We start from the raw sequence: 25,016 nt of genomic DNA on the forward strand, positions 1-25,016 counted from the left end.
AGATCCCCGAACACTTCATTGGCTCTCATTCCTCGTATGCCAAACTGAACAGTCAAGCAAAATGTGTTACTATGCCAGGACCGATTTCCGGTGTGGAGATTGGAGATGGGGAAATATGAAACAACGTTGTCCTCGCCAACCTCGAATCGGGGAGACCTGTGGCGCTAAACTGGTCGACACTGACAATCTGTCCAGAGCTAATGAAGACTGTAAACATTGTCAGGAGAAAGCCGTCAAAGAAAGGCGACTCCAGAAAGAGAGGGACAATCTGAGGCGATGGCAGCTCGAGGGCGACAGATTCTCAGCCAGTATCGCCAAGGCAGAAGACGAGATAGGTCGTCTCGAGAGGCAAATCGCGGAATTGGAAGCCAGACGTACATCTGTGGTGTTCAGCGCAAGAAGCGATTGGACTAACAGAGCCCCGTTAAGGTATGTACGAACCCTCTCGAACACGACCCCCCTCCGGGCGGCTAAGTGAATGATCAATCCTTCGGCTGATCAACTAGCCATTTCTCCTGGTGGTTTAAGAGCTCACACTGATCGAGGCAACAAAGAAGCAACTGAGCAGGAAGATATCCGTCAATCAAGCTCGACCAAAAGTCGATTTCTTGACAGGGAATGCTGCGGTGATGACTCAAAAGCCGGGGGAAATGCTGGGTTCGGGGGAGTCCATATGGAAATGACGGCAGGGGAGTATATCAGTCTTTATTTCAGAGTATGGCCAGGTTGTTGGCGACATAGGAAGGTTGCAAAAGTGCCAGGGACCATGTCTCGAGCTGGACAGGCGCAACGGTTGATGCGGGAACCAGAATGACAACATGTAGGCAGAAGCAGTGTCGATGAGCGCTATCATGAATAATGACCTCCGTTTGTCTTTCATCCTGGCAAGCATTGCCGTCATGCAGGAGGGGTGACAGTGTCCTTTGTAGGCGCCGTGGTTGCATATGTGTGGGGTTTGACCTGGGCGTCATTTGGGACGAGAAGAGGCTCTCAACTTTGTCTTTCTGCTTGAGAGGTGCTTGAGAACCCCTCTGTGCTCTCCATCATTATTCCTGCCTGCAGTCAGGCCTTGCAAGTTCGCATAGAGAAAGACCTTGACCATCGTCACTGGGGATTGACGTCGTCGTGCATTGAGCGGTGGACAGGTGTGGTGTGGGTGCCCCTGACGACGCACCCTGGGTGAGGTCAGCCTGCTCACGATACACCATACCCAAGATGGTTAGCGTACTTTTTAGACCCGGCGGCTGGATCATTATTGTTCCGAGGCCGAGGTTGAGCGGCTACCCCGATATGTTACTTCCCCGCACCTTCATGAGAACGGCGAGGCTGCGGGTTGGAGCATCACCCACTCAATATCGCCGAGGCAAATCGTCGCGCCGCCGAAGCTCAAATGTCGGCAAGGAGAAAGAGAACGGACGATATAGCTTACCTCTTCGATTCTGTTCGCTCAGGGCACACATTCTTCCCACACAGACAGTTCTGGTCCGCCCTCCTCGTCGACCCCGGGGAATATCTCAGGCTACAGACAGGCAAGATTCAACAACCAGAAATCTTCCGTTGGCATTCTCTCGCACAAGATGGCGCCTACATTCCCCAATCTAACCATTGAGTCACCGCCCTCGGCTCCCGGCGTCCACATCATTACCATGAACAAGCCGCCCGAGAACCGGCTGAACCAGGCGTACGCGCAAACCATCATCTCAGCGCTGCGGTACATCGAAAGGGATCTCATGAAGCCCGACTCACCTGGAGCGGTCATCATCTCGTCCTTCTCGGACAAGTTCTGGTGCACGGGTCTCGAGCTGGACGAATCCGACACCAACATTTTCGCCAACGCCGACGGCTTCTACCCTCTGCTGGCCACTTTGGTGGATTACCCCTACCCGACCGTCGCGCTGATCACGGGACACACCTTTGGCGGCGCGTGTCCGTTCATGCTGTCCTGCGACTACCGGATCATGAACAGCAAGCGCGGCTTCATCAGCATGCCCCCGGTGAATCTAGGCCTGCATTTCGACGGCATTGGGGCTCTGCCTCGGCTCAAGCTTGCGCCGAAGATCGCAAGGAAAATGCTGCTCGAGGCCCACAAGTGGACCGGTGAAGCGGCGCTGAAGGACGGCATTGTGGACGAGATCTGTGAGCCGGATAAGATGAGGGAGAGGGCGGTTGAGTTTGCCAAGACCATCGCTCCCAGAGCGACCATGGGCGTCTATGGCTTGTTGAGGGCGGAACTCTGGGGCGAGGCGCTGGACAAGTTCAAAGCGATCAGCTATGTGCATAGGAAGAGGGTCGGCACAGCTGCAAAGGCAAAGATCTAGATTTGAGAATTTTATACGAAAGCACGATCTTTTCCCTCATCGTCTTCCCCCTTTGCCAACTCATTTTTGTCTACAATTTTGGCTTGACGACATCAAATTGCTCATGCCCTGTCGTGCCCAACGCCAGGGCCTCCAACCGTCTCCTGGCATTCTCTTCGCCTTCGCCCATCACAATCTCCTCGGTCCTCCAGTCCGGATTGAAGGTCAGTTGGTTCAGCGGATTCTCCTTGTGCGCCTTGTGGAAGAGTCTATTGTATACATCACCGTCATAACTTCCCAACGCACTCTCGAGCACGTAATCTGGAATAGACCAAGCGTCCACGAGCCTAACGGCGTGAGGCCGCACTTGCGCCATCAGGTCCTGAATCGCCGGTGCCACATTCTGCAGTCTCTCGATAGACAAGGCTTTGGAGAGGAGAAACTCTGAGGCGGATACATCAAGCGTGAAGAGTGCGAAGAGGCGGAACAAAACCTTCAACACACCCAAGGTCGCGGCATCAAGTGGAGGGCTTGGAGTGCTTTCAAACACGGCGTTGTAGAAGTTCGACACTAGGAGACTCTCGGAGTGGGCTCGACTGAGTTTGTGCAGACTGATCATCATGCTTGTCCATGGCTTCTTCTGGACGACTCTTGCGTAGTAGGCTTGGTATGAGAGGTACGACGCCCGGTGCTTGAATGCCTTCACCAGCTCCAGTGGGTTTCCCAGGATATCAAAATCGTGTGGTCTTGATTTGTTGGCGACAAAGTCTTGAAACTGGACGTCCACGGAATCGGTCGGTCTCAGTCGAGGATTCTTCGCCACCTCGGTCATCCTCTTGATCAGATAGGCCGCAGTCTGTTGTGTGATCATCCAGTTGTCTCCCTCTACGGTGGGTTTGGACAGATATTCATTGTTGAGCGCGATCATGCCGCTGCCACCCCCAAATCCGTGGCCTCCCATTGCGCGACGACAGGTCTCAATACCATCGGCTGCGAGAGTAGTGCACAACGATTTCAGACCGGAAGAAGCCGCGTGCATCTCTGCCAGACGAGAGAAGTCACCGCCCTTCTCGATCTGTTCTCGAGTGCCGTAGTAGAGCTTGTACATCGCTTCACCCGTGTAATGAAGAGCAAAGGTAGTGGCTAGAAGTGGGAGGATGCGGATTTGTACCGTGGGATAATTGAGCACGGCTTGTTCAGGGGCGTTTGGATCCGTTGAATCTCGATCTGGAAACTGTTGACGGATAGACAGATAACGGACCGCGACCGTGACAGCCCGAGCCAGAATGAGCCTCGCATGCATGATGATCTGAGCACGCACAAAAGTCAAAGATCCGTAGACGAGGGCGGCATTTTGAGGCTTGATATAGGTCCCGTTATTTGGGTCGACCCCGGAATACTTGGACAGCAGGGCCGAGTGAGGTACTCTGAACTGGTCGAAGAGCATATAGCCGTTATCCATACCAGGGTAACCGTACTTAGGGCCAATATCACCGATCACAATGCCGTCCAGTGGCTTGTTGGTCTTCATATCTCTGATCTGAACGATGAACTGATGAGGGCCATATGACTTGTACTTTTCTGTCTTGGGGTCTGGTAACAACAACTGCGCAACGACAATAGCATGGCTTGCCGTCCGCCCCAAAGCACCATTCCACCATTTGCTAGCTGTGATGGTAGGGCTGTGGATGATAAACTCCTTGGTCTTAGGGTCCCATTTGGCCTGACATTCGATCCCTCTGACATTGCTGCCGTGTCCGAGTTCAGTTTGTCCATAACAGCCGATGATCTCCCAGTTCTCGACTTTTGGTAGCCAGTAGGCTCTCTGTTCGTCATTGCACTGCTCTCGAATGGAAGTGATAAACATGGTTACATGCAGAGCGTAGGGGCCCATCTCGTCCATCAGATAGTCGGCCATGAGATAGTCGTCACGGTCCCAGCCGTGCTTGAGGGACAATCTCCTTAGCGTCTTTGCTCGTGCCAGGCCAAGATGATAGCGGTCCGGACGGGCCATGTTGAGCTGGTTTTTCTTGCAGAAGATGGGGATGGGTTCCAGAATAGAGAGGATCTTCTTCTGTCGGTTGAGGAAGTCATTGCGCGAAAGCAGGTGGTTTGCCAATTGGTCGGTATTCACGTTGGACCCGGCTCTCTCCTGAGCCAGAATACTCGGGCCCTGGGGCTCAGCAGGTCGAAGCTTGTCCGTGAAATCAGGCATGGCTGCAATGGGTCGTTGGACGAGTAAACTTGGTGGTGGAGTCTCTACAAACCTTAGCAGGATAGTCCTTCAGAAGGATCCCGAATCAGGAGGTGTGAAGGAGAGAGAAAAGAAAGGGACTCCTCTAGAAATACTCGGTATCTACGGTCATCAACCTCGTCAGCATGTCCGTTCGGTGGTTGTGAGAGGCAGCTCAGTCAATGGCTCCCCTCATCACAGCCAAACTGCCGAGGCTGCCAGCGGCTTTTGTCTGGTCCCCCAAAACGCCGTGATTGGGAGGTTCGGCGTTTTTTCTGGGAGTTTGTTGCGCTGTAGGGGGGAGAAGGCCAATCTTGCAACGACTTTAAAAGCCGGGGGGGAAGACGAGCAGTTGCTGATCCAGGATGCTGCTGGTGGTGTGACAAAAAGAAACAACAGCCTTGGAAGAGATGAAGCAGCCGCCTTTCGACAGAACCGACTTTGTCCCCAGTCACTCGGCCGACCACATTCTCCCCGCCGACCCCCTTTTCACCCGCCTGCTCACCCTTGCACATCGCCCCAATCCCAGGCCGGCGATACGCGATGTCAATGCAGGGATTGAAAGGACAGCCGCCCAGCTCCTGAGCGACGTGCTTGCCCTGCGCCGGGTGTTGAGAGATTCTCTGACACACGAAACCGTCCAAGACCTACATAATGGGCGAGAAGTCTATGTCAGTATTTTGGCGCCAGGGGGTTACGAGTTTGTGGTGGGTGTGCTGGCCATCCTTGCCTCCGGGGCTGCTGCCTCTCCCTTCAGCACCGCTCAGCCCGTGAAAGAAGGCTGCTACTACGTCAATAAGGCAAGGTCGGTAGCTGTCGTTACGGCCACGCCGGCTCTCAGGCTGGGTGAGGACGTTGCGAGGGAAATCCGCAAGACGACCAATCCAGACTTTGCCTGTGTGCCCATCAATGTGATTGAACACGAGGCACCCTTCGCACTCAGCGATATCAAGATCTCCTCCGACCGGTACCAAGATCCTAATGCCCCAGGCGTGGTCATCTTTACCTCAGGCACGACGGGGCCACCGAAAGGAGCTGTGCTTCGTCGGGCTGCCATGGTCGATGGGTCGATGTGCTTTGCACAGCAGATTGGCCTACAAGAGACTGATGTCCTCCTTCATCTCCTTCCTGTCCATCACGCTACTGGAATTTGGGTCTCATTCTTCCCCTTCATCCAGACGGGCGCTTGCATCGAGTTCAAATCCGGCAGCTTCGATCCAGAATGGACCTGGAATCGGTGGCGGAAAGGTGGTCTGACGCACTTCACGGGTGTGCCAACTATCTACATGCGGATGATGCGATACTACCTTGAACATGCCACGAAGCTTCCCCCACATGAGGCAGCGACTTACAAAGCCGCCGCCGCAGCCTTCAAAGTCTGTCTCTGCGGTACCTCTGCCTTGCCCAAGCCGATCAATGATTTCTGGACAGGTCTCATGAATGGTAGACGGATCGTACAGCGGTACGGATCCACCGAATTGGGCGTCGTCTTCAATATGCCCTCAGATCCCAGCGAAGACATCCCCGACGGCTCAGTAGGAGAACTGACATATGGTGTGGACGTGAAGCTCTCGGAGGGAGACGAAGGCGAAGTCCTCGCCAAGTCCTTCACCATGTTCTCCAAGTATCTACATGACCCAGAAGCCACCGCAAATGCGCATGATGCTGACGGTTACTTCAAATCCGGGGACGTGGCTCGACGGGAAGGGAAGTACTACTTTATCGTCGGCCGCGCGTCGGTCGATATTATCAAATCCGGTGGGTACAAGATCTCGGCGTTGGACATCGAGCGAGAGCTGTTAGCCCTGCCGTATATTGGAGAGGCTATGGTGGTAGGTGTTCCCGACATGGAATTTGGACAGCGAGTTGGTGCGGTGGTATCCTTACGCAATGACGAAGTCGCCCAGAACTTTTACAAGAAGAACAATAGAGATCCAGAGAAGCTGAGCTTGGATGACCTGCGTGCCGACGTACGGAGTCGTCTCGCCGGATATAAAATGCCGACCCTGCTAAGAGTGATTGAGGGGGAATTGCCTAAGAGCGGCACAGGGAAGGTGGTCAAGAAGACTCTGGGGCCGCAGTACTTCCCTGCGAACTACATCGACGATAAGGATGTGCAGGTCTGGTCGAGGAAGCCCACTGCAAGAGACTCAAAGCTTTGATCTTCAGTTGAACCATACTCTAGAAATTAGATTTGATTGCATTAGACGAGAAGAGGGAAATCCAGGCAACGGACTTTCGAACTCGAAATTCCTGAAAGAAGCTAGTTCAAGACTACAAAGGGACTTTGTTCCCCTCGACTCTATCACAGGACCTCTGCTCTTGCCTTCTCATTTCCTCTCCTGTAAAGCGACTCAAACTAAGCCGGAGCTTGCTATCCTCGCCATTCGGTAATCGATTGTGAGGATAGGGCAGTTCTCCAAACTACCCTAAAAATTCGTCTGTCCTGGTTCACGACTTACCAGTGAATCCGTCCCCAGCGTTGACCGGAAGTTTGAGTCGAAGTGACCGTGGCAGTGATTGTCGTGGTTGCGGACGAAGTAAATGTCGTGGTCGCAGTCACTGTTTCGGTAGTAGTTGTGTAGCGGGTCCGCGTGCCCATTGATGTCGTAAACGTCCTAGTCGTTCTCGTTATGGTGCTTGTCTCTGTGACTGTTCCTGTAACAGTCACGACGGGACCGGTGACGCTTGCAGGGCCTCTAGAAACTGTGATTGTCACGGTGGTAGCCGAAGCAGGGCAGCTGCTGCTCGTTGTAGTGGCAGCTGCTGCTCTTGTTGTTGTCGTTGAGGTGATGGAGCTCGTCGTAGAGTTGGAGGACGAGCTCGTGGTCGCAGAAGGAGCAGCAAAAGTGGAGTGGGAATTAGACGTCCAAGTGGTGAAACCAGTTGTCATGGAAGAGTTAGATCGAGATGTTGTAGTTGAAATAGGAGATGTAGAGTTGCTCGTCGTAATAGTTGCATTTGAAGAAGCAGTCGTGCTGCCGGTGCTGCTAACCCGGGTATAGGTTGCATTTCCTGAGGTGGAGATGGTGGCGGAGCTGGTCACCCAAGGACCAGCGGTAGCTGAGTTTCTGTGCGAGGTAGCGGACCATTTGGAATGGCTGGTGCCCCAGCTATGGCTGCGAGAGGAAGAGAAGCGGCCCCTACGCGAGGGCGAGGCAACAGAAGTTGTGTGAGGCGCACCCATAATTGTGCTTTCAGAGGTTATAGTGATGGAGCCCGAGCTGGCGGGGGAGCTTGAAGTCTCAGTCGAGATACTGCCAGCCGGGGATGTGGACGAAGTAACCCAAGATGATGAGGAACCGGTCGTGACGGATCCATCAAAGCTGGTGGAGATCGAAGTGGAAATTGTGGTAGAACTCTTAGTCACAGATGTAGTAGAAATGACCATTTTGCCACAATTTGGATCACGATAGAGCAGGAGAGCGACAGCGTCCCTGTCATAAAGGGGGTTGTCGAGGCTCTTGAGCAGTCTGCAGTTATTGGTGGAGGCTGTAGTATCGAAGACCACACCCACGCATCGACCTTCTTTGCTCTCGTTGGCAGTATCACAGCGGAGTGCACACAACTCTGGGCTGTTTTTAGTCATCCAGTTCCCTCGGAAGCTGCTCTCAGTATATGTGCGATCACAGACAAAGTCGTACCTCGCACAGCTATCTTCTGGGCTCAGGAAGCTCAAGTCTGCATATGGGCATGTACTGGGAGAAGAAGCGGCAGATTTTGTACTGGTAATGGACATTGAGATTGACATCATGGTAGAGGAGGTGGCAGTGGTTGCAGGGTTCTCCTGGTTAGAAGTAGTCCAGCTCGCGAATGAGCCAGAAAAGATGACCGAGTTTTGCGTAGTAGAAGAGGACATGCCGGAGACCGTTGTTGGTGTTGCAGATTGTTGATTCGAAGACGTGGCTGAGCTAGTTGCCATAGAATCAGTCGTCGAAATGGTTGTGCTAATGACCTGAACCGAGGAAGAGGTGGCGGATGTTGAAGAAGTCGAGCTGTAGTCGGAGCTGACACTGGCAGAGCTGGTCCAATCCAACCAAATGCTTGCTCCAGGGTAGGGCTCAGCAGGCCAGGTCGCCGCAGTATAGATAGTCGAGGAAGGATTTTGAGCAGAAGTAACAGAAACCATTGTGGTCATGGCCAACCACAAGGCTGGAGAGACCAGAGAAGAACGCATGTTGGCCAAAAGGATTGCGCAAGCCTGGATTCAAATGAGTGAAAAATGTGAAAACGAGTGACTGGAGGAAAAGAACGAATGGACTGGCTTGATGGACGAAAAAACTTTGTGACCAACGACCGAAGCAAATATATAACTTCAGACAGCATTGTAACAACATCGCAAATACTTTCCCCAAATAATGATTCAGATTATTTTTGGCTCAGAGAGCCACGCAGCAATGTCTCGCAGATCCTTACTGACAGAATGATGCAGCTAGAATGGGCAAAAGGGGTGTTTGCATCTGTACTGATCTGTGGCAGCCTCGCAACGAGTATGAGATGCCTATCTTGGCAAGCCAATGTCCGACGCAAGGGTGGTGATTGTCCGAAGTAACATCAACAATGGCATTCTTAAGATAGAAAACGATGAATTCCAATAGCAAAAGTATCAGCAAGGGCATGTTTCACCCGGAAACATCAATTCGATAGCAGACCTCGAAGCTCAGAGCATTGCCATGCCGGTGCGTTAATGCAGAAATTCCCTCTCCTCGTGGCGGCATCAATAAAGGCACACGAGCTCCTATCCAGGACATGATCTGAGCTTCTTGACCCAGCGCTGGTGGAATAGGAGCATGAAGCGCAACGCAGATAGCACCATTAGAAGCCTGAAAGCACATGTCTTACCTTCACGGTCGTAGAATAACAATAGCCGAGCAAGAGTAGAGGGATTTCTGGAGTTTTCGAGATCTGAGTAGGTGGACACAGACGCGAAGGCACAACTGTACAGCGATATTAGCGACAGGACCATCTAGACAGTGGACAAGATGGAGGATGGGCGGAGGCAATGAGCAGTATATGAACATTAAAAGTGATAAGAAGAGGGAGCGGACGGAAAAAACTGCAGCCGGAACGGAAAAACTTTTAGTGACGTGGTTAATTTCCAGCGGCTCGGAGCGCTGCTGGTGCAATCGAGGTTCCCTTGGTTCGACCCGCGTTGCTCACTGTCACTCTTTTGTTGCAACCCGACATCAGCAAGTCTTCTGGGCTTCTTGAGTGAAAGCAACGGCAGGCCAAAATGATCACGCCCCCTCAGTTATAGTCTGTCCTCCTTCGCACCTCTTTCCTATGTCAAACGATCTCCCGCCAGTATGGGAGTCTGCCTCTCCTGTCTAGGTGTCCGTCGTCACACCCACCATGAGGTAAGTACCCAACAGCCCCCTCGTTTCTTCTGTTTTCGGTCGGCCACTGGCTAACGACTGGTGTCGGCAGTCCGATCGTGCCCGTCTTCTCTACGATGACTACCCGGCGGGCCACAGCTACGGGACATGGGGCGCATCGAGCGTGCCTCCCCAGAACCTGATGAGCCCGGAGGAAGTTCAGCGCGAACAAGAAGCCCTAGACGGGATTGCCCAGTGGGCGAGCGACCAAATCGTCGAAATCTTCCCCTACAGCCACCGCTCCCTCATTATGTCTGCCTCGCAGCTCAACGGGCTCAACCACAGCAGCACAGGCGACCAGAACACCACAGCTCCCTCATCTACTCACCATCAAGACATTCTCTTGTCCCTAATCCCGGGAGACAAATCAAAGCGCTCGATACGGATATACCCTGCATCGCGACCGACTTCGAAGAGCGGCCTGTCCCTCCGGAGTAAGAGTTCGGTAGCGACAGGGATGAACAACAATATTGGAAAACACGGAGGGGATTCTGTCTTGGTTACACTGGACGTTAATTTGCCTTAAAGGCCGCTGAGGAGATCTTATGGCACGAGAATAGACGTATGACTATCTGAGCCAATTTTGACTTGTTATCGCCCATCCTCGCCGACAAAATATGGGATCGTTCACAGGCGTCTTTCTACCTGCATGGGCTGTATAGCTCCGCGATATCAGGTACACAGGGGAGATCAGAACAGGAATTTGACTTCGACGTACAGATGGGCGCGTCTCCACTAGGACGGCGTGTCGTGCAATAGGAGGCGAGCCGGAATCTGTTCGCGCAGCCGGTGATAGCAGCTCGCTATCGCCAAGCGCGTTGGCGGGTGAGGATTTGAAGCGGACAGATTGAGGGCTGGCCATGTTCGATTCTCGCGACGTGGCAAAATGCCTGGAGCTCGTGCTGAAGGCCTCGTCAATACTTGGGTGTGCTTTGCCGAAGGACGGATAGAGGAAAATGAGGCAATGAGCATAGTATTGAGCAAGATGGTTGGCCATGGGCATACTTATATCACTGCTTGAGAGATGGAGCTGTCATGACCGGGGAAGCATTTCCTTGCCATAGAGGAGTGGCTCTAGTGTATATCTACGACTGATTTCAATTGGACACGAGGCTGCGGAATACAAACCAGGTGAAAGCATCAACTTATGGAAAACGCCAATTGTGATTTCCTATGCTACTGGCCCGAAAAAGGAGGGCGACTATCTGAAGGACTGGGGGGTATCTCTGAACTCGGATCATGCTGCTTCGCTATCTGCTTGCGAGAAAGCAGATGCGGTTTGGGGGTATCTCAATTGTTCAATGTTGTGTGAAAAGCAATCTTCTCCGACCATCCTTCCTGGCCCGTTAGCCCAACTGTGGTCATTTGTTGTGTCTGATTAGGGAATGAGATGTTGAAGAACGAAGGGTATCGTCGATTTGCGCAAGGTTTCGTATTGGCGTCAAAAAAAAAGGGGGTATAACGGTTGATTAGACGCTCGTCGACAGACTGAAGAAGGACAGTGCTAAAATTATGAAATAGACTCCGGGGTATTTGCGTTGAGTGGTAGTGTTCGGTTGAAGCACGAGAGCCGAAGACTTGATAAGACATTGGTCGCGCGCTTCCTGACAACCGACATGACTTCGTGTGATTCCGAGTATTTAATCATCTGTCAAGTATCGTCTCTGCCTTCAGAAGACGCACCCTACTTCGCAGCAGGAGTGTTCGCCGGAGCAGGGTCGGCTGGCTTATCGGCAGCCGCTGGAGCATCAGTTGGGGCAGCACCTGTGAGAGAAAGAGAGTGAGTGAGCGCTAGTGTTTTGTGCGATAACCCCAGGAGGCGACTCACCAGCAGGAGGAGCAGTTGCATCGCTGGTCGAAGGCGCAGGGGCGGTGTCCGTGGTCGTCGGCTTAGTAGCGGCAGCAGGAGTGCCATTGGTATCTGTCTTGGTCTCCTTGTCCTTCTTGCGCCTGAAGAGAGCCTTGATCTTGTCCATTGCGTCGAGGGCTGTGATTAAGCAACGTGTATTAGAAAGGGGTGTTGATCTTGGAATTGGTATAAAAAAAGGTATTCTGGGCCACCGGAGGGATCGGGTTTTGAAGAAAGGAGATTCAGAAGAGACACATACGAATTCCCGGCATATGGACTGAGAGAGATTCGGGTCTGGGGAGGAAGGGGGTTAAATAGATGCGAGGCAGTTGGGTAGGTAGGCACGATGCCTTCTGGTCGGTTCGATAGGAACGGGCGGGATGGGGTGGATGATAGGGTCTTCCGAGGCGATAACTAGCAAGAGAGGAGTGAAGAGCGATGCAGTGAGTGGACGGTTGGACGTGACGCAAGAGCGATGGCTTGGAGAGTAAGATGGCTCAAGACGGCAAGATGGGAGGATGGGAGAGGGTGTTGGAACCTTGTCTCGTGATGGCGCAACAGGGAGAAGATGAGGTGAGGGTGGAGGATGCTCTTCGAGTCGGAGGTGCCAAACCTTTCTCAGGAGCTTGGCTAGGATAAGTGATCAGGTCTTATTCTTCACCTAGTGGCATGCGCTTCAGGCATTTCCCGGAAGCGCACGAGTAGTTTGATGCTTGTTTTCGGTCCTGGGGTGTAGAGGACGGAGCAAGTCGCCACTGAGCAAATGAGAAAGTTGTAGAACGCAGCTGCGGGAACAGCTTGTGCCTACGCCTCACCCGGCACCACGCACCACGCACCACGCACAATGCAGGCCGACTTCCTAGTCTTCTGGTCCTCTGATCTTCTGATCTTCTGATCTCCCGCGCTTCAATGGTCACCACCGCCCGCTTTTGAGCAAGATAAGCATGTTTGAAAATGCCGATAATGTTTCGTGCGCTTGCTTTTGGGCGAGGCGACTGCCAAACATCCGTCGTTCCAGAGTTCGCAGGTTGCCTAATGGCGAATGAAATAGGCACAGCAGGGCTTCTGGTTGGCATTTCACCTACCTAGCTTGAAACAGCGTCAAAGGGCTCGGACTCTCGGTACGTACTTGGCTGCTGTTGTCTCACACTGACGAGCTTCGGCATTTCTCGTGGAAGTCTTGCTTGTTCGACGGCTGTCAGAGCTGCACGCTCAGGAAGTAATATAGAAGTGAGATTGGACCCCAAAGAGTTAAGAGAAATGAGATCAACATCTTGTTTGAACAGATACTCCTCCCCACCGCACATGGGCGACACTGGGGGTAAAAGGCGCGGCGGGCGGCCGGGCTGCTTATTCGCCAGGCACCCACAGCTACTGTACCACAGCTACCACGGCCAGCACAGCTACTCAGCTTGCCAGACATCGATGACGTCCTGGTGGTAGCCACCGCAGCGCAGCCTGGTCTTTTTTTCAACTTCTTGCCTCGCAGTGGCCTCGTCGACATCCGTCAAGCAGCATGGCCTCCATCCTCCTATTGTCTCTGAGACGGCGACAGGGTGCAATCGAAACCCCAATGCCACCGCCAGCACCACCGCACCCATCCATCCTTGAACCCTACTTACCAAACAACTCCAACAAAGCGCGGCAATTCCGCCCGTCTGGTGCCGTTGGGGAAGTTGGATGACAACAAAATAAAGGCCTTCCCCGCACACGGGCAAGGTCGCGAGCTCGGTACCGATGGCTAACATCCAGCGGGGTACTCGAGTCTGATGGCTTTGATCAATGGAAAAGTTCTTCTGCTCGCAGTTTGCTTGAACCGATACTCGACTCTCTAGGACCAGCTGTTCTTTTTGAATAGGGACCAAAGAAATCGGAAGAGAGAAAACCAATCGTTTGGACAAAATGCGTCTCGACTATGTACCTAACCCCCCGACCAACCTCGCACCAGAGGATCAAGAGGTCCTAGAGCGGGTCAAGGCACGTCGGGGTGCCATGGGCCTTATCGCGCTGGATCTGACACTGTTGCATGCTCCCAAGATCGCAGATGGTTTGTTGCAGGCGCTCACGGAGTTACTAGCTTGTCCAACGCTAACGGATGTCCACGCCCAGGTTGGAACGCCCTGCTCGGCGCCGTGCGGACGAAGAACTCTCTTCCAGATGATATCCGCGAGATTGCCATCTGCCGTCCTGCGTTGATTAACCGCGCCTGGTACGAATGGCATGCTCATGCTCCTATCCTTTTGAAATCTGCAGGCTTTACGGAAGAAAAACTCGCCGTCGTGCAACAGTTGCATCCAACATCCAAGGGAGCGCTCGACGATCGCCAGTGGGCTGTTCTGCGATATGCCGATGCAATGACTCGAGACGTGTCTGTCCCTCAGAGTGTGTTTGACGATGTCAAGGCTGCCGGTTTCAGCAATCAGGAGGTCGTTGAGATCACGGCCACGGTTGCGAGTTACAACATGGTCAGCCGGTTTTTGGTCGCACTGGATATTGGAGAGGCCAACGACAAGGCTCCGGCATTCGCTAAATAGTACTGAAAGGCTGGCCAAAACTCCTGGTGACAGGGAGAGGACGACTTAGTCTTTCCTTTATCTAGCACAGTCGACATATTCTATATAAAACATTATATAAGAGAGGACTTGGCACTTCTTAAGACAGCCTTCGAATCAAAATTCAAGTCCCTTCCCGGCTCTGAGTGCTAGCAAACAAAAGAGTCCTAAAGATCAATGGTACCTGTCTCTTCTCGCCACTGTGTGTGTAGAACGTCTCGTCGGGGGCAGCGTTCAGCGAGCCGTCGTTGCTATTAATCGCCTCGTCCTTCTCACTGCGCTTAAAACAGCCTCCACCCGGGGTTCCCTTGATGATTTATCTGCCTGCCTCGAATGCCTGCTCCTCTGACTGATTTTCTCGTGCTCATTACGATTGTTTAGTGGCAGGTCCGTATCGTATGCTCTTCAGGACACGGCGGCAGCCTTGGTGTTGTCCACGTCCGTCTGCTGGAACCGCAACTGACACCAGTCTCCACACGAGATCGGTTCGTACTTGGGCGGATTGTCGTCGTCCACGCAGCTGGGCAGCACCCCGCACTTCTCGTTGAAGTTGAACCCGAAGAAGAACGGCATTGAGTACCTGTTGTGCTTCGTCAGAGAGTGGTCAACGTCTGAGATTTGGTAACGTGTGCAAGGCAAGCTAAAACAAAAAAGCACACAAAGTAGGGTTCTAACAAAAGACGAACCTGTCGACCGTGGAACGGTTGTAGACCCTATGCACCGTCGACTTCATCCGGTCATTGGTCAGACGCATCAGGTAGTCGCCTATGTTGACGACGAAGGTCCCTTCGATCGGCGTTGCCTTGACCCACTGTCCTTCCTTGCTAAGCACCTGTAGCCCGCCGTTCATGTCTTGCCAAAGGAGCGTGAAGCATTGCAGGTCCGTGTGCGATCCTAGCCCAACATCTTGACTCTGGGCGGCATCTTCTGGTGACATTGCGGGATAGTAGTTGAACACGCCGTCGCTGCCGGGGTACGTCGTCACGGCGTCGAAATAAGTCTCAGGGAGGTCGAGGCAGAGAGCGAATATGCCGACGAGCCTGCGAGCAAGCTTGAGACATTCCTGCCAGTAGGCGATACAACCGTTTTTGAAGCCCGGTAAGTGATCTGTGCCTTCCCAGACATAGTTCTCGCCGCGAATATATGGCTGGACTTCCGCGGGCACGGCGTCAGGGTCCTTCGGATCGGGATCGTACTGTGGCTCGTATCGCCATGAGAAAGACTCGCGGTAGTCCACTGTGCCCGCACGTAAAGTGTCAAACAATTCCTACAAGTAGGTAAAGCCAACCATACAAAGAGCCAGGCTCCTGGGGGGGGACCATATACTGACATCCTTCCGAGGGACTCGCCATTGCGGTATTCTTGGCCGAATAGCCATTGTACCACTTCCCTTTGGCCTTAGAGACCAACATCTTCTTGTCCTCTGGCTGGGCAAAGAAAGCCCTTGAGGCGTCCAGAGCAGCTTGGATGACGACTTCAGGGATGCCGTGGTTTCGAATGTAGAAGAACCCCGTATTCTCGGCCGCATGTCTGATGGTTCGGGCGAGCGCCTTTCGAGCCTCCAAATCGCCGTCGTATATCGGACTGAGATCGATCAACGGGATCTCGTCCGGTCGAGCATCTCGCGGCGGGTTGGTCGATACATTGCGATATACCGGCCCGTAAGCCGTGCGAAGTTCAAGCTTCACGAAACCTGCCTGCTCGTCTTGAGGAGGTGTCGACATGATCACAACCAGATAGACGTCTCCTGAACGATTCAGCAGTGCTTGGCGGGTGGTAAAAGTTGATGGCTGATATACCCCAAAGTCAATGCGTACGAAGATTGATGCCTTGTGTCAGGCAGCACCTTTCAGCTGGTCTATGGGCCCCCTGCTACAATTGATACCCGCCAGGACACGTCGGCGGGCGGCGACCTCCGAGATGTATGTCATTTATTTACTGGTAGAACATGCGGAGCGAGCAATCGCCTTGTCTGCTGGAGGTATACTCCGTTGACGGCGAGGCAAGGCGTGTCAGCTTGATAACGTTCGGCTTTGGATGTACTTTGTTCCGACAGTGCAAAAAGAGAAACAAACGTGGAATAGCAGTTGGAGAGGTCATCCTCTGTAGTAGTGTCTCTGTCTTCTTTGAGACAATTCGTCTTCATTTCATTGTTCCTATCTCCTGAAACAATTCTTGTCGTGCTCAATGCATGTCGGTGTCTCTACATATCCTGAGACACATTTACCCTCGCTTTCAGGGCATTAGTTCAGCTCACTATGGTACATCTATGTGCACATGACGCGTGTTCACCATCCATTTCGTTATGCACAATGTCGAAGGCATCGAAGGCGTCAAAGAGGTCGCTCATTCTCTCGCAAAGTAAAAGAGAGCATGCAACCATCCCTTCTCCATCAGACCCGTGAATGTGGGGACAAAGAGATCAGTCTCGTCTGTGGCTTCATCCGCCGCAGAGGGATGCTTCTGGACGTAGTCGATCATAGCCAGAAGAGCATCTGCCCAGTGTGTCATTTTGCCACCAAAGAACCACTCAAAGCCATAATGCTTGTGCATTACATCCGACTTCTTTTGGAGCTCCTTGCGGAATTCCTCAAGGCGCTCACGCGCAAACTTGACAGCTGGCTTGCTGGTGAGATCGGTAACGAACTCGCAGAGGGTGATCGTCGCCACAGACCAGGTGTGGAGGTCAAGTGGATTGTATCGTGGCGCGTTCGCGGTCGCATTCGCCTCTTCGATGAGGACTATGGTCAATTTATCGACACAGTCGAGGATAGGCGACGGGAGGGCGGGTTCGTGATCTTGATACGGACTCATGAGGAGCTCCCTGAACCAGTTCAATTGCTTGTAAATCACAGAATCTTCGGGGCTTCCGTTGAGTTGCCCCACGTTCAAGTCGAAGGCGCTCTCCGAAAGGGCTTTTAGGGCCATCCGCGCTCCTGCACTGTTCGGCTTACGGGGCACGAGGATGTCAGCGAGAAGTTCAAGCTGATTCGAGCTGATTGCGATGTAGGCTGCCTCAATAGGAAGCGCCTTGACACTGAAGTCTTGAACACGGAGGTCTTTTGCCGACGGCATGGCGGATGGATGGGTACCCTCGCCCAAGGCGTGGTACTTGAACATGAAACGGACACAGTTCATGGCCATGTTGAGAACTTTGGTGAAGCCAGCCAGGTCAGAGATGACGGTAGTCGAACCATGGGCAATATCGCGTTGCACCTGGTTCAGGACAAATCGACAGAGGTTAACGTTAAACTGACGCCCCCGAGACGAGGCTCCACCGTCTTCGATTCTCTTGACATCATACTCGCAGGTCAACATCACCAGGACAAGAGTCCAGAGCAGTGTCAGATTATGGTCCACCAAATGATCCGCCGCCTTGCAAACCTGGTCAAAGAGATAGGCTGCCAACTTGTCGTAGTTTTCAAAGAGGGTTGATTTGAGAGTCGAGGTTGGGCGGCTAATGGCTGGGTCAACGTCGTTGTTCAAGGAGGAAGAATCGTGAGTGCCGTTGAGAGTGACTCCGGCTCTGAGGTCTGGCAACAAGTCGACAGCCACAGTGAAGGCTTGTTGCATCTCGAAGTTGGCGTTGGCGACAACTTCATCGACGATCATGCGTTCGGGGAGCAAAGGAAAGAGTGGATGATACTGCTCGTAGTACTTGGCAAGAGACGCTTCGTCCAACTTGAATGGCTCCATGTCTTCGTTGGGACCCTGGATGCGCGGACGTTTTGCAGGACGAGAAACGCGGATTTGACTCCAGAAAGTCTTGGTAGGGTCGCGGTATTGAATCCTCGAGTTGACCTCTTCTTCAGCAAGCAAAGCCGCAGGGGAAAGAGTTTCGTTCGGAGCGATTGCGAGGCTTCCGCTGGCACGCGGTCGAAGACTGGAAGCGATCGAACTGATGCCCCAGCCGCCAGTGCTTGGAATGCGATCTCGCTGAAATTCGGCTCTGGAAAATGGGTTGACGGTCGTGGGAGCGGAGAAAGAAGAGGCGCGGTTAAAACCAGGACCACTTGGCTCGTCTGGCGAAAAAGTCTCGGCGAACCCTACGGGACCCGCGTCGAGTGACTGCCTCTGCTTTTGTTCTAACCCATGAACTCGCTCTGCCAGCGCGCTGATATATCTGTGTCACGTGTTAGTCTTCGTTCGGCGACGACATCATCAGACAAGCTCCATCGAGGAAACAACTGACCCTTTGCTTGGACCACGCTTCATGGGCTTGCGCTCAAATTCACAGTTAACGCCGGCCTTCTGGCAATTCGTGCATGTCTTTGGAGTGCCGTCCAACTCAGTGGGGGCATCGCATTTGACCTGAAGGTAGGTTAGCATCAAAGAAATATTATTTGGCTCTTTGCCGCGAGGTTTGTGACGGCACCTTCTTCCTGCGACACTCGTCGCATGCACGAGAGGCCTTTGAGCGCTTTCTTTTGTCACCAGTCTGAGCTTCTTGGGGTGTCTCTGAAGATGTATCAACACTTGCACGTGTCCCAGCTGAGGCAAAGGTAGGCTGATTTGGCGTCTGCGGAGGAGCCATTGCTGGATCAGGAGCAGAAGAGGCTGCTGCGCCATTTGGGCCCATGGGTAAGTTGTTCATGGCTCCATGGTTTATCTTGTCTACAGAAGTTACCCCCTCTTCCATCGGTCGCGCATAGGGAGGCATGGAGTAGTTGGGCGAGATGCTGGTCAGCTCGGTGTCGATCGGGTAGTAGGGCGAAGGGAAGTGCGAGGGAGCAGAGCCGGCGAAACTGCTCGTCGGATCATTAGAGGGTTGATCGCGACCACCAGCTGCTCCTGCCATCTTTGGGTCCAACGAGATGGGGGAAGAAAGAGATGATGCCGTCGCTCCGGAAGATGAAAGAGGATGAGGGTGAGTCGCGACCCAAGTGCGGCAACTGATGCTTTTGGTTGATCCGATTTCGCGCTTGTGCCGAATTGGGGATTAGCGTGGTTTATCTTATGCGGGAGCCTCGAGGCAGCGAGCCTTGTGCCTGCCTCGTGCTGCTGCCAGCTTGGCGATGGGTTGTGAGGTTGCTATCCGAAGAGCCGATAAAACCCGAACAATGGGCAGAATCTGGGGAGAGCTTGGAGGAGTATCTGTCCGATGCCGACCCACGCAATCTCGCTCCACCGCCTCAAGGAACGGATGCACTTTTGACCGACGTGCACGCCATCGCGTCACAGCCGTTACATACAACGCAGACATTGGACGGCGGACTTCGTCGCGCGGATGCTGTTGCGACAAACGTGGGTTGCCGCAATATCGTCCTGAATTCGCGGTCCTATCTATATACCTCGAGACGAAAGATTCAGGGCATTCCCTCCAACAAGTTCATGGTGATTGGAAAACTGCCTGAAAAGAAGTTGGGAATCTGTGACAATCAAGGGTGATATCTGCTTGTCTGAAAGGCACGTCGAAGCTAGGCTGGATTCACGACTCGAAGGCCAAGGCAATCTGAAGTGACAGCACAGTTATAACAGTCGCGGTGCTGATTACAAAAAGTGGCCCCCCCCCCGGTCGACAAACGCGAGCGACACGAGTACAAAGTGAATGGACGAGGTCCAAGTTGGAAGCAGCATCTAAAAGAAGTGCACGATGAGCAAGACATGGGAAAAAGGCCACTGCCCTCTGACGTGTGACCGACCGTGTTTTCTTGGCTATCGTCAGAAACTCTCAACGATGATGTGCGATGGAACCATGAGGGGCCGGAAGGCACAGCATATGATCAAATCTAGTTGACGAAGCACATCGAAGAGAAAAAGCTGAGGGGCACAAGGAAGAGGATGATCTCAGTCCGCCAAATCATGCATGCCATGTCGATCTCCACTAGTTTGAATGATTGTGTGGTTCGGTGTGTGCTCCCACAATATCTAAAATTATCAGTGGACTTTCCTAGTCATTGATTTATGTAGGAACGCCTGTATCTTGTAGGGAAGGGGAGAGGGAATATCATGCACTATGGCATATAACATCAGGCTGAGGGCCCTTGGTGTTGGAGCCACACATTGTAATAGACAACCAGTGCCTAGGCTGAACCGAAAAAGGGGCAAACCAAACAAACAGAACAAACGAAACAAGCAGACACCTGTGGAGAAGTCTGCAGGCTCCTCTTGCTTCATTGCTCATCCCGGTACTACCCAAGACCAAGAAAAGAGCGAGAGTCATGTGTGCGAAGTACGTGTCTTGGGTCGGCCACCCCTCGCTCTGCTTTCCGAGCCCTGCTATGAGCGAATTATTACCTCAGAGCGCATGCGTGGAAAAAGGAAGGAGACCCGGTCGCGCCCCCATGCAAGAATGAGGTCCAATGGAAAATCGCCGACCGCAAGGGGAGAGGGGCGGACATTGGAGCTGGGTGCTCTTACCTATCCAGACTCTACAAGTAGAGTCCAGGTAAATACCGGGTACCAGTAGGTAGAGGAGGAAATCCACCGTGGTCCAATGGCCCCGGCACCCACACCCTCCTTTTCAGCCACTTTCCCATCCAGGTCGGGCTCTTGTATGTGGGTGGGATGCGATGCTCCTGCAGGAAGATGGTCTTCTGCATGGTCTTTCCTTTTGCCTTTTGAGTCCCCAGCCTGCTATCTCTGTCAGCTGCTGAATACACAAAACGTAACTAGCCACACAGGTTGCAGCCAAGGCCCCGACGTCCTGCAGGCCCTGCCCGCGGGCTTGAAATCCTCCCCTCCAGAAGTTAGTGCTCGCTTCTTTCCTTTCGAAAGCAAAATGTTATGCTGAGATCGCAATTGTCACTCGTCGGAACCATGGACAGCTCTCCGCAGCAGAGTGTTGATCGTCATGACTTGAACTTTGATGAGGTCAGGAGTCGGTGTTGGCGCAAGATGGTCATGTTTGTGGCGTCCAAGTGGAGGGCCATTTTCAAGTTTTTCAATCCTGTGCATTCGGGTGCCGCGCCGACGCCAGGGCCCATCCCCGCCCAGTGCGTGCGGTCGATGTCCTAGGAGCCTCGGGCAAGCAACACGAGTACGGGAGTTTCAAGCACGTCTTGTTGGCTAACTTGGCTATCGACCTTCCTCGCCTCCCTCCTGTCCAATCTGAGCCGCTGGATCCCCTCGGCATCCCGCACGTTTTTTGCATTGCGCAACAAAATGCGTGTGGAAGCGATTGGATGCCACGAAAGCCCTTCCTGGACCTCTCCAGCATCCCTGCTTGTGGCACTGTGCATCTCCCTCTCAGCGGTGTCTACCCATCAACTGGCGGGGGAGTTCGTGTGCTGGACTAGGAACTCGTCGCTTATTCTTTCTGCCCTTGCTGCTGTCCTCCCTTTGCGGAGGACCTTCTACTGCGACTACTCGTTTCGAGTCTATTTCGTCTCTTCGCCGGCCTGCTCCGTGAGGGAGTAATTTCTCCTTTTTCCCTGTCGCGTCCGGTTGGCTCGGCGCTGGGCGGAGTCTGCGGTAATTTCACGGCTGACAGGATCAATACCTATGTCTCAGTCATGCTCGCTTGAGGGGGTTGTTTCTGGGCGCGTCTTTTCCCTGGCTTCTCGCTCGGGAGATGGCTCGATGGGTATGGGGAGCAGGGGGGTTTCAATGCTAGACGATCCCCTCCCGCTCCCTCCCCCCTCTTCCCACAATGCGAACGCCCTAGAAATTCTAGTTTCAGACTTCTTACTCTGAAATGTTATCATCAGCGAATGTCAATGTTGAACCTTTTCCAGCGCCCGCCCATGACTCCGCAGCGGGGGCAGCCGCGGCGCATCGGTGCGAGACCTGGTTGGACCGTCACCACAGGACTGCTGATGATCTGTCCAACGCAGTCGCTGCAGACGCCACAGATACACTCGGTGCAGGCGAAGGCATTTTTCAGTAGCCACGGCCGACTACAGGATGCGCAGTAGATCTCCAATACATCCGATTTGCTGCCAAATGAGGACGATTGGGAGTGCTGGTAAGGGTGTGAATGGTGCTGTAAGGGGCTAGTGTTATCGTTGGACGACGCCGACGTAGGCAGGCCGGACCCTGAGATGTGGAAATTCTGACCGGATCCCGCGCTCTCTAGGGACTCGACCGAAGGGAAGGGCTCGGGATCATTGGGTCCCAGGATATCTGGTGGCGGTGGAGTCAGGGTACGTTGCAGCGGAGAGGCATTGTATTGCCCAGGTTGGTGGTGTAGGTGATGACCAAAGGGACGGAAGCCCGGGGGTAGCGATGAACGCTTGTTGGCCTCCCCACTGGTCGACATGCTGTCCGCGGCGGACAATCTACGAGCGGTCGTGGTGGTGGTGGTGCCCGTGCCAGCAGCGGTGGCGGCAACAGTGGTAGAGGGCGGAAAGTTTGGCGACTGCGGCATCTGTAAGTCAATGCCAAGGGCATGTTAGCAAGGTTGATTATCGATAGTCTAACGCAAAAAAGAAAAAAGAAAAATGAGGAGGTTGGTGTACACATTAGAGTAATTAACTGAGGGTGCATAAACTTTTCAGTGACAGAACCCCCCTGGCTCTGGCTCTTCTCAGTCGCCTGGCCCGACCGCCACAGGAAAAATGGTTTCATCACCCGCATGTGGCCTGACCGAGAAAAATAAAAAACCAATGGCTGTGTTTTTTATTCTTCCGCTCGCCCCAGAGAGTCCGTACCCCTGGGCATTTCGTCATCTCCTTCCATTGAATCGGTCGGTAATTGAAGTCGTGGTCCTCAAAACCATCAATCGTGATTTTGTCGGAACCGCCAACAGTTCAAAAACAATCGACTGACACAACGCTGGGAGGTTCCTCTTGCCCGGGAGCCGTCATTCTGTTGCTCGCATATGTCCTTTTTGTGCCTTTCGTGCGGGTATAGCAAGACATGACCGTCGTTCGATTCGTTTTTGTTGTTTTTGGCAATAGTAGTGACAGTAAAATAGTACAAGACAATATTCCCTTTCTGGGGGGCCTTCCTCCGGGGGGCTCCTCTACAGTATCTCGATCTCTTGGCAGCAACATGTAAACAGAGGACAATCGAAAAATGTCGTCTGACTTACGGGAGTGAGATCACGATCATCATCAGCCTCAGTAGCACTCGTGGCAGCCTCGATCAGATCTTCCCATCTCTTGCCTTGAACCCAAGCCGCGGTGGGCGGTTCTGCAGACATTGCTTTTCGGCCTTCGACGCTCAGCCTTCGGGAGAAATCCTTGGCCGAAAATTCCCTAGATTTTCCGCGTTCGTGCTTGCCCTTGCGCGCATTTTGCCCCATCGACGGCTTTCGGGGTCGTGGCAGTTTCTCGCCGCGTCGTTGGATGGGTGGTAAGGATGAGTACCGGCTGCCCGGTGACTGCAGAAGAGAGGGTAATAGTTCTCGCGGGCGAGCAGGCTGAAATGTATCTTCGTGGAACTGTGCGCGTAATGATGGCAGCTCAAGACCTGAGGTCTCGCGTTTGTAGTCTGACTCTGGGAAAACATCCTGGTGTGCGAATGAGCACAATTCTGACTGTAGCCTGTAGTCTCGTTCCCGTTAATACTTACAAAATCGGAGTCCCACTGGTGGAGTTGGGTAAGGGCAACAGCAGCATTGGCTGCGGCAGGAGGTTGCGCAGTCAAAGTCCCTGATCCGGTTTGTCCTAACGAGGCGACATTTTCACTAGTACCCGCTGTTTCTTTTTCTCAGTATGAATAGGGAAGGAAACTATTGAGCCAACATACAAGGGCCTCTTTGGGCAGGAAGGGCGGCAGTCTGTTGGACATGTGGGCGTTGCGAGGGAGGAGTACTGATCATTAACTGGAAACTCTCCTCTGTAGCAGGCAATTTGGGGATATAATGATCGGGGTGGGCGCGTCGAATGTGCTCTTGCATCGACCGGTAGCGTTTTTCCTACAAATGTCGGGGTCAGCGGTTGGCGACGCGCAGAATGGGGTTAGGACAAGCGCACCCCAATGCATCTCTTTCTGCACTGCGAGCCATCTTGGTTTGTGAGCGGACACACAACCTCATTTTCTGCATCCGTCGACACGAGAAAAGAGCTGGTAAGGGCAGGTTTGGGCGGCATGGCCTTTCAGCGCTGACCCTAACCTAACCGCAGGAGCGAGTTTTAGGAGAGAAGGACGAAGGTCGGCGGCATTGATCGGACAGCCCACAACAAGCCTTGGCTGTTTTTGAGCTTGAAAGGGACCGACGTAATGATGGGTCCTCCTTCACATGATTTGCTGTTCGGAAAGAACAGGGTCGTGGGTGTGCACAACGCAACAGAGTCAACTGCTGGCCTTTCGACACGGTGTGCGACGAGGTAGGAGATGGGAGGAGAGGAGTGGGAGTCGGTATGGCCAGCAGAGGGTATTTTGGATTGTTGAGTGTTGGTGGGATGGATCGAAGAAAGAAAAAAGAGCTGTTAAGCTTGGACTGAGGGGTGAGAGTAGGTGGCTCGGTGAAAAGAGCTTGCCCTGGTTGGTATGGGCTCTTTAATTGGCAGTGGCAGCTTCCCTCCTTCTCCGGACGTTCCCCTCTTGCCTTCTCAGCCCTCTCTAAGCTCAGCAAGCTGCACCTGCTCCAAGCGCCAAAGCCCGTTAACCTTTGGCATTAAGAAATCGCGTCTGACGCCTAATAGGTAGCTGCTTCGGCCTGCCTCGCCTGAAAGGAAGCTCCCTCTCGCTGTCAGACACTGCTGCTGCTCTTGTCCGGGCTTGCCACGTCCCTACAACCAGGAACGAACAACCACCTTCCAATCAACCGTCACCTCCCTCACACCACCCACGAATCCCGGCCAGCACGGCTTTTGATCGATG

The 25,016-nt window shown here is 53.3% G+C and overlaps 10 protein-coding genes across 10 annotated transcripts; 4 read left to right on the forward strand and 6 right to left on the reverse strand.

The window, feature by feature from the left end:
- Positions 1-1,577: 1,577 nt before the first annotated feature.
- On the forward strand, positions 1,578-2,318 carry Z519_03275 (uncharacterized protein; the record flags this gene model as incomplete). The annotated part of the gene is made up of 1 exon (XM_016761026.1): positions 1,578-2,318. The coding sequence occupies one exon, from the start codon at positions 1,578-1,580 to the stop codon at positions 2,316-2,318; it is 741 nt and encodes a 246-aa protein (XP_016622876.1).
- A 70-nt stretch (positions 2,319-2,388) lies between these two features.
- On the reverse strand, positions 2,389-4,512 carry Z519_03276 (uncharacterized protein; the record flags this gene model as incomplete). Its single annotated transcript, XM_016761027.1, has 1 exon — positions 2,389-4,512. One exon carries the CDS (start codon positions 4,510-4,512, stop codon positions 2,389-2,391), a length of 2,124 nt encoding a protein of 707 aa, XP_016622877.1.
- Positions 4,513-4,940: 428 nt separating this feature from the next.
- On the forward strand, positions 4,941-6,692 carry Z519_03277 (uncharacterized protein; the record flags this gene model as incomplete). The annotated part of the gene is made up of 1 exon (XM_016761028.1): positions 4,941-6,692. One exon carries the CDS (start codon positions 4,941-4,943, stop codon positions 6,690-6,692), a length of 1,752 nt encoding a protein of 583 aa, XP_016622878.1.
- Positions 6,693-6,988: 296 nt separating this feature from the next.
- Z519_03278 (uncharacterized protein) lies at positions 6,989-8,707 on the reverse strand (the record flags this gene model as incomplete). The annotated part of the gene is made up of 1 exon (XM_016761029.1): positions 6,989-8,707. The coding sequence occupies one exon, from the start codon at positions 8,705-8,707 to the stop codon at positions 6,989-6,991; it is 1,719 nt and encodes a 572-aa protein (XP_016622879.1).
- A 1,129-nt stretch (positions 8,708-9,836) lies between these two features.
- Z519_03279 (uncharacterized protein) lies at positions 9,837-10,431 on the forward strand (the record flags this gene model as incomplete). The annotated part of the gene is made up of 2 exons (XM_016761030.1): positions 9,837-9,887; positions 9,958-10,431. 2 exons carry the CDS (start codon positions 9,837-9,839, stop codon positions 10,429-10,431), a joined length of 525 nt encoding a protein of 174 aa, XP_016622880.1.
- Positions 10,432-11,589: 1,158 nt separating this feature from the next.
- Z519_03280 (uncharacterized protein) lies at positions 11,590-11,881 on the reverse strand (the record flags this gene model as incomplete). Its single annotated transcript, XM_016761031.1, has 2 exons — positions 11,590-11,669; positions 11,734-11,881. 2 exons carry the CDS (start codon positions 11,879-11,881, stop codon positions 11,590-11,592), a joined length of 228 nt encoding a protein of 75 aa, XP_016622881.1.
- A 1,775-nt stretch (positions 11,882-13,656) lies between these two features.
- On the forward strand, positions 13,657-14,288 carry Z519_03281 (uncharacterized protein; the record flags this gene model as incomplete). The annotated part of the gene is made up of 2 exons (XM_016761032.1): positions 13,657-13,801; positions 13,864-14,288. The coding sequence occupies 2 exons, from the start codon at positions 13,657-13,659 to the stop codon at positions 14,286-14,288; spliced, it is 570 nt and encodes a 189-aa protein (XP_016622882.1).
- Positions 14,289-14,711: 423 nt separating this feature from the next.
- On the reverse strand, positions 14,712-16,030 carry Z519_03282 (uncharacterized protein; the record flags this gene model as incomplete). Its single annotated transcript, XM_016761033.1, has 3 exons — positions 14,712-14,886; positions 14,993-15,542; positions 15,637-16,030. The coding sequence occupies 3 exons, from the start codon at positions 16,028-16,030 to the stop codon at positions 14,712-14,714; spliced, it is 1,119 nt and encodes a 372-aa protein (XP_016622883.1).
- Positions 16,031-16,652: 622 nt separating this feature from the next.
- Z519_03283 (uncharacterized protein) lies at positions 16,653-19,104 on the reverse strand (the record flags this gene model as incomplete). Its single annotated transcript, XM_016761034.1, has 3 exons — positions 16,653-18,429; positions 18,499-18,617; positions 18,682-19,104. 3 exons carry the CDS (start codon positions 19,102-19,104, stop codon positions 16,653-16,655), a joined length of 2,319 nt encoding a protein of 772 aa, XP_016622884.1.
- A 2,847-nt stretch (positions 19,105-21,951) lies between these two features.
- Z519_03284 (uncharacterized protein) lies at positions 21,952-24,283 on the reverse strand (the record flags this gene model as incomplete). The annotated part of the gene is made up of 5 exons (XM_016761035.1): positions 21,952-22,614; positions 23,281-23,700; positions 23,763-23,887; positions 23,940-24,108; positions 24,167-24,283. 5 exons carry the CDS (start codon positions 24,281-24,283, stop codon positions 21,952-21,954), a joined length of 1,494 nt encoding a protein of 497 aa, XP_016622885.1.
- Between the last annotated feature and the right edge of the window lie 733 nt (positions 24,284-25,016).

Source organism: Cladophialophora bantiana, assembly GCF_000835475.1.
Source record: "Cladophialophora bantiana CBS 173.52 unplaced genomic scaffold supercont1.4, whole genome shotgun sequence".
NCBI lineage: Eukaryota > Fungi > Ascomycota > Eurotiomycetes > Chaetothyriales > Herpotrichiellaceae > Cladophialophora > Cladophialophora bantiana.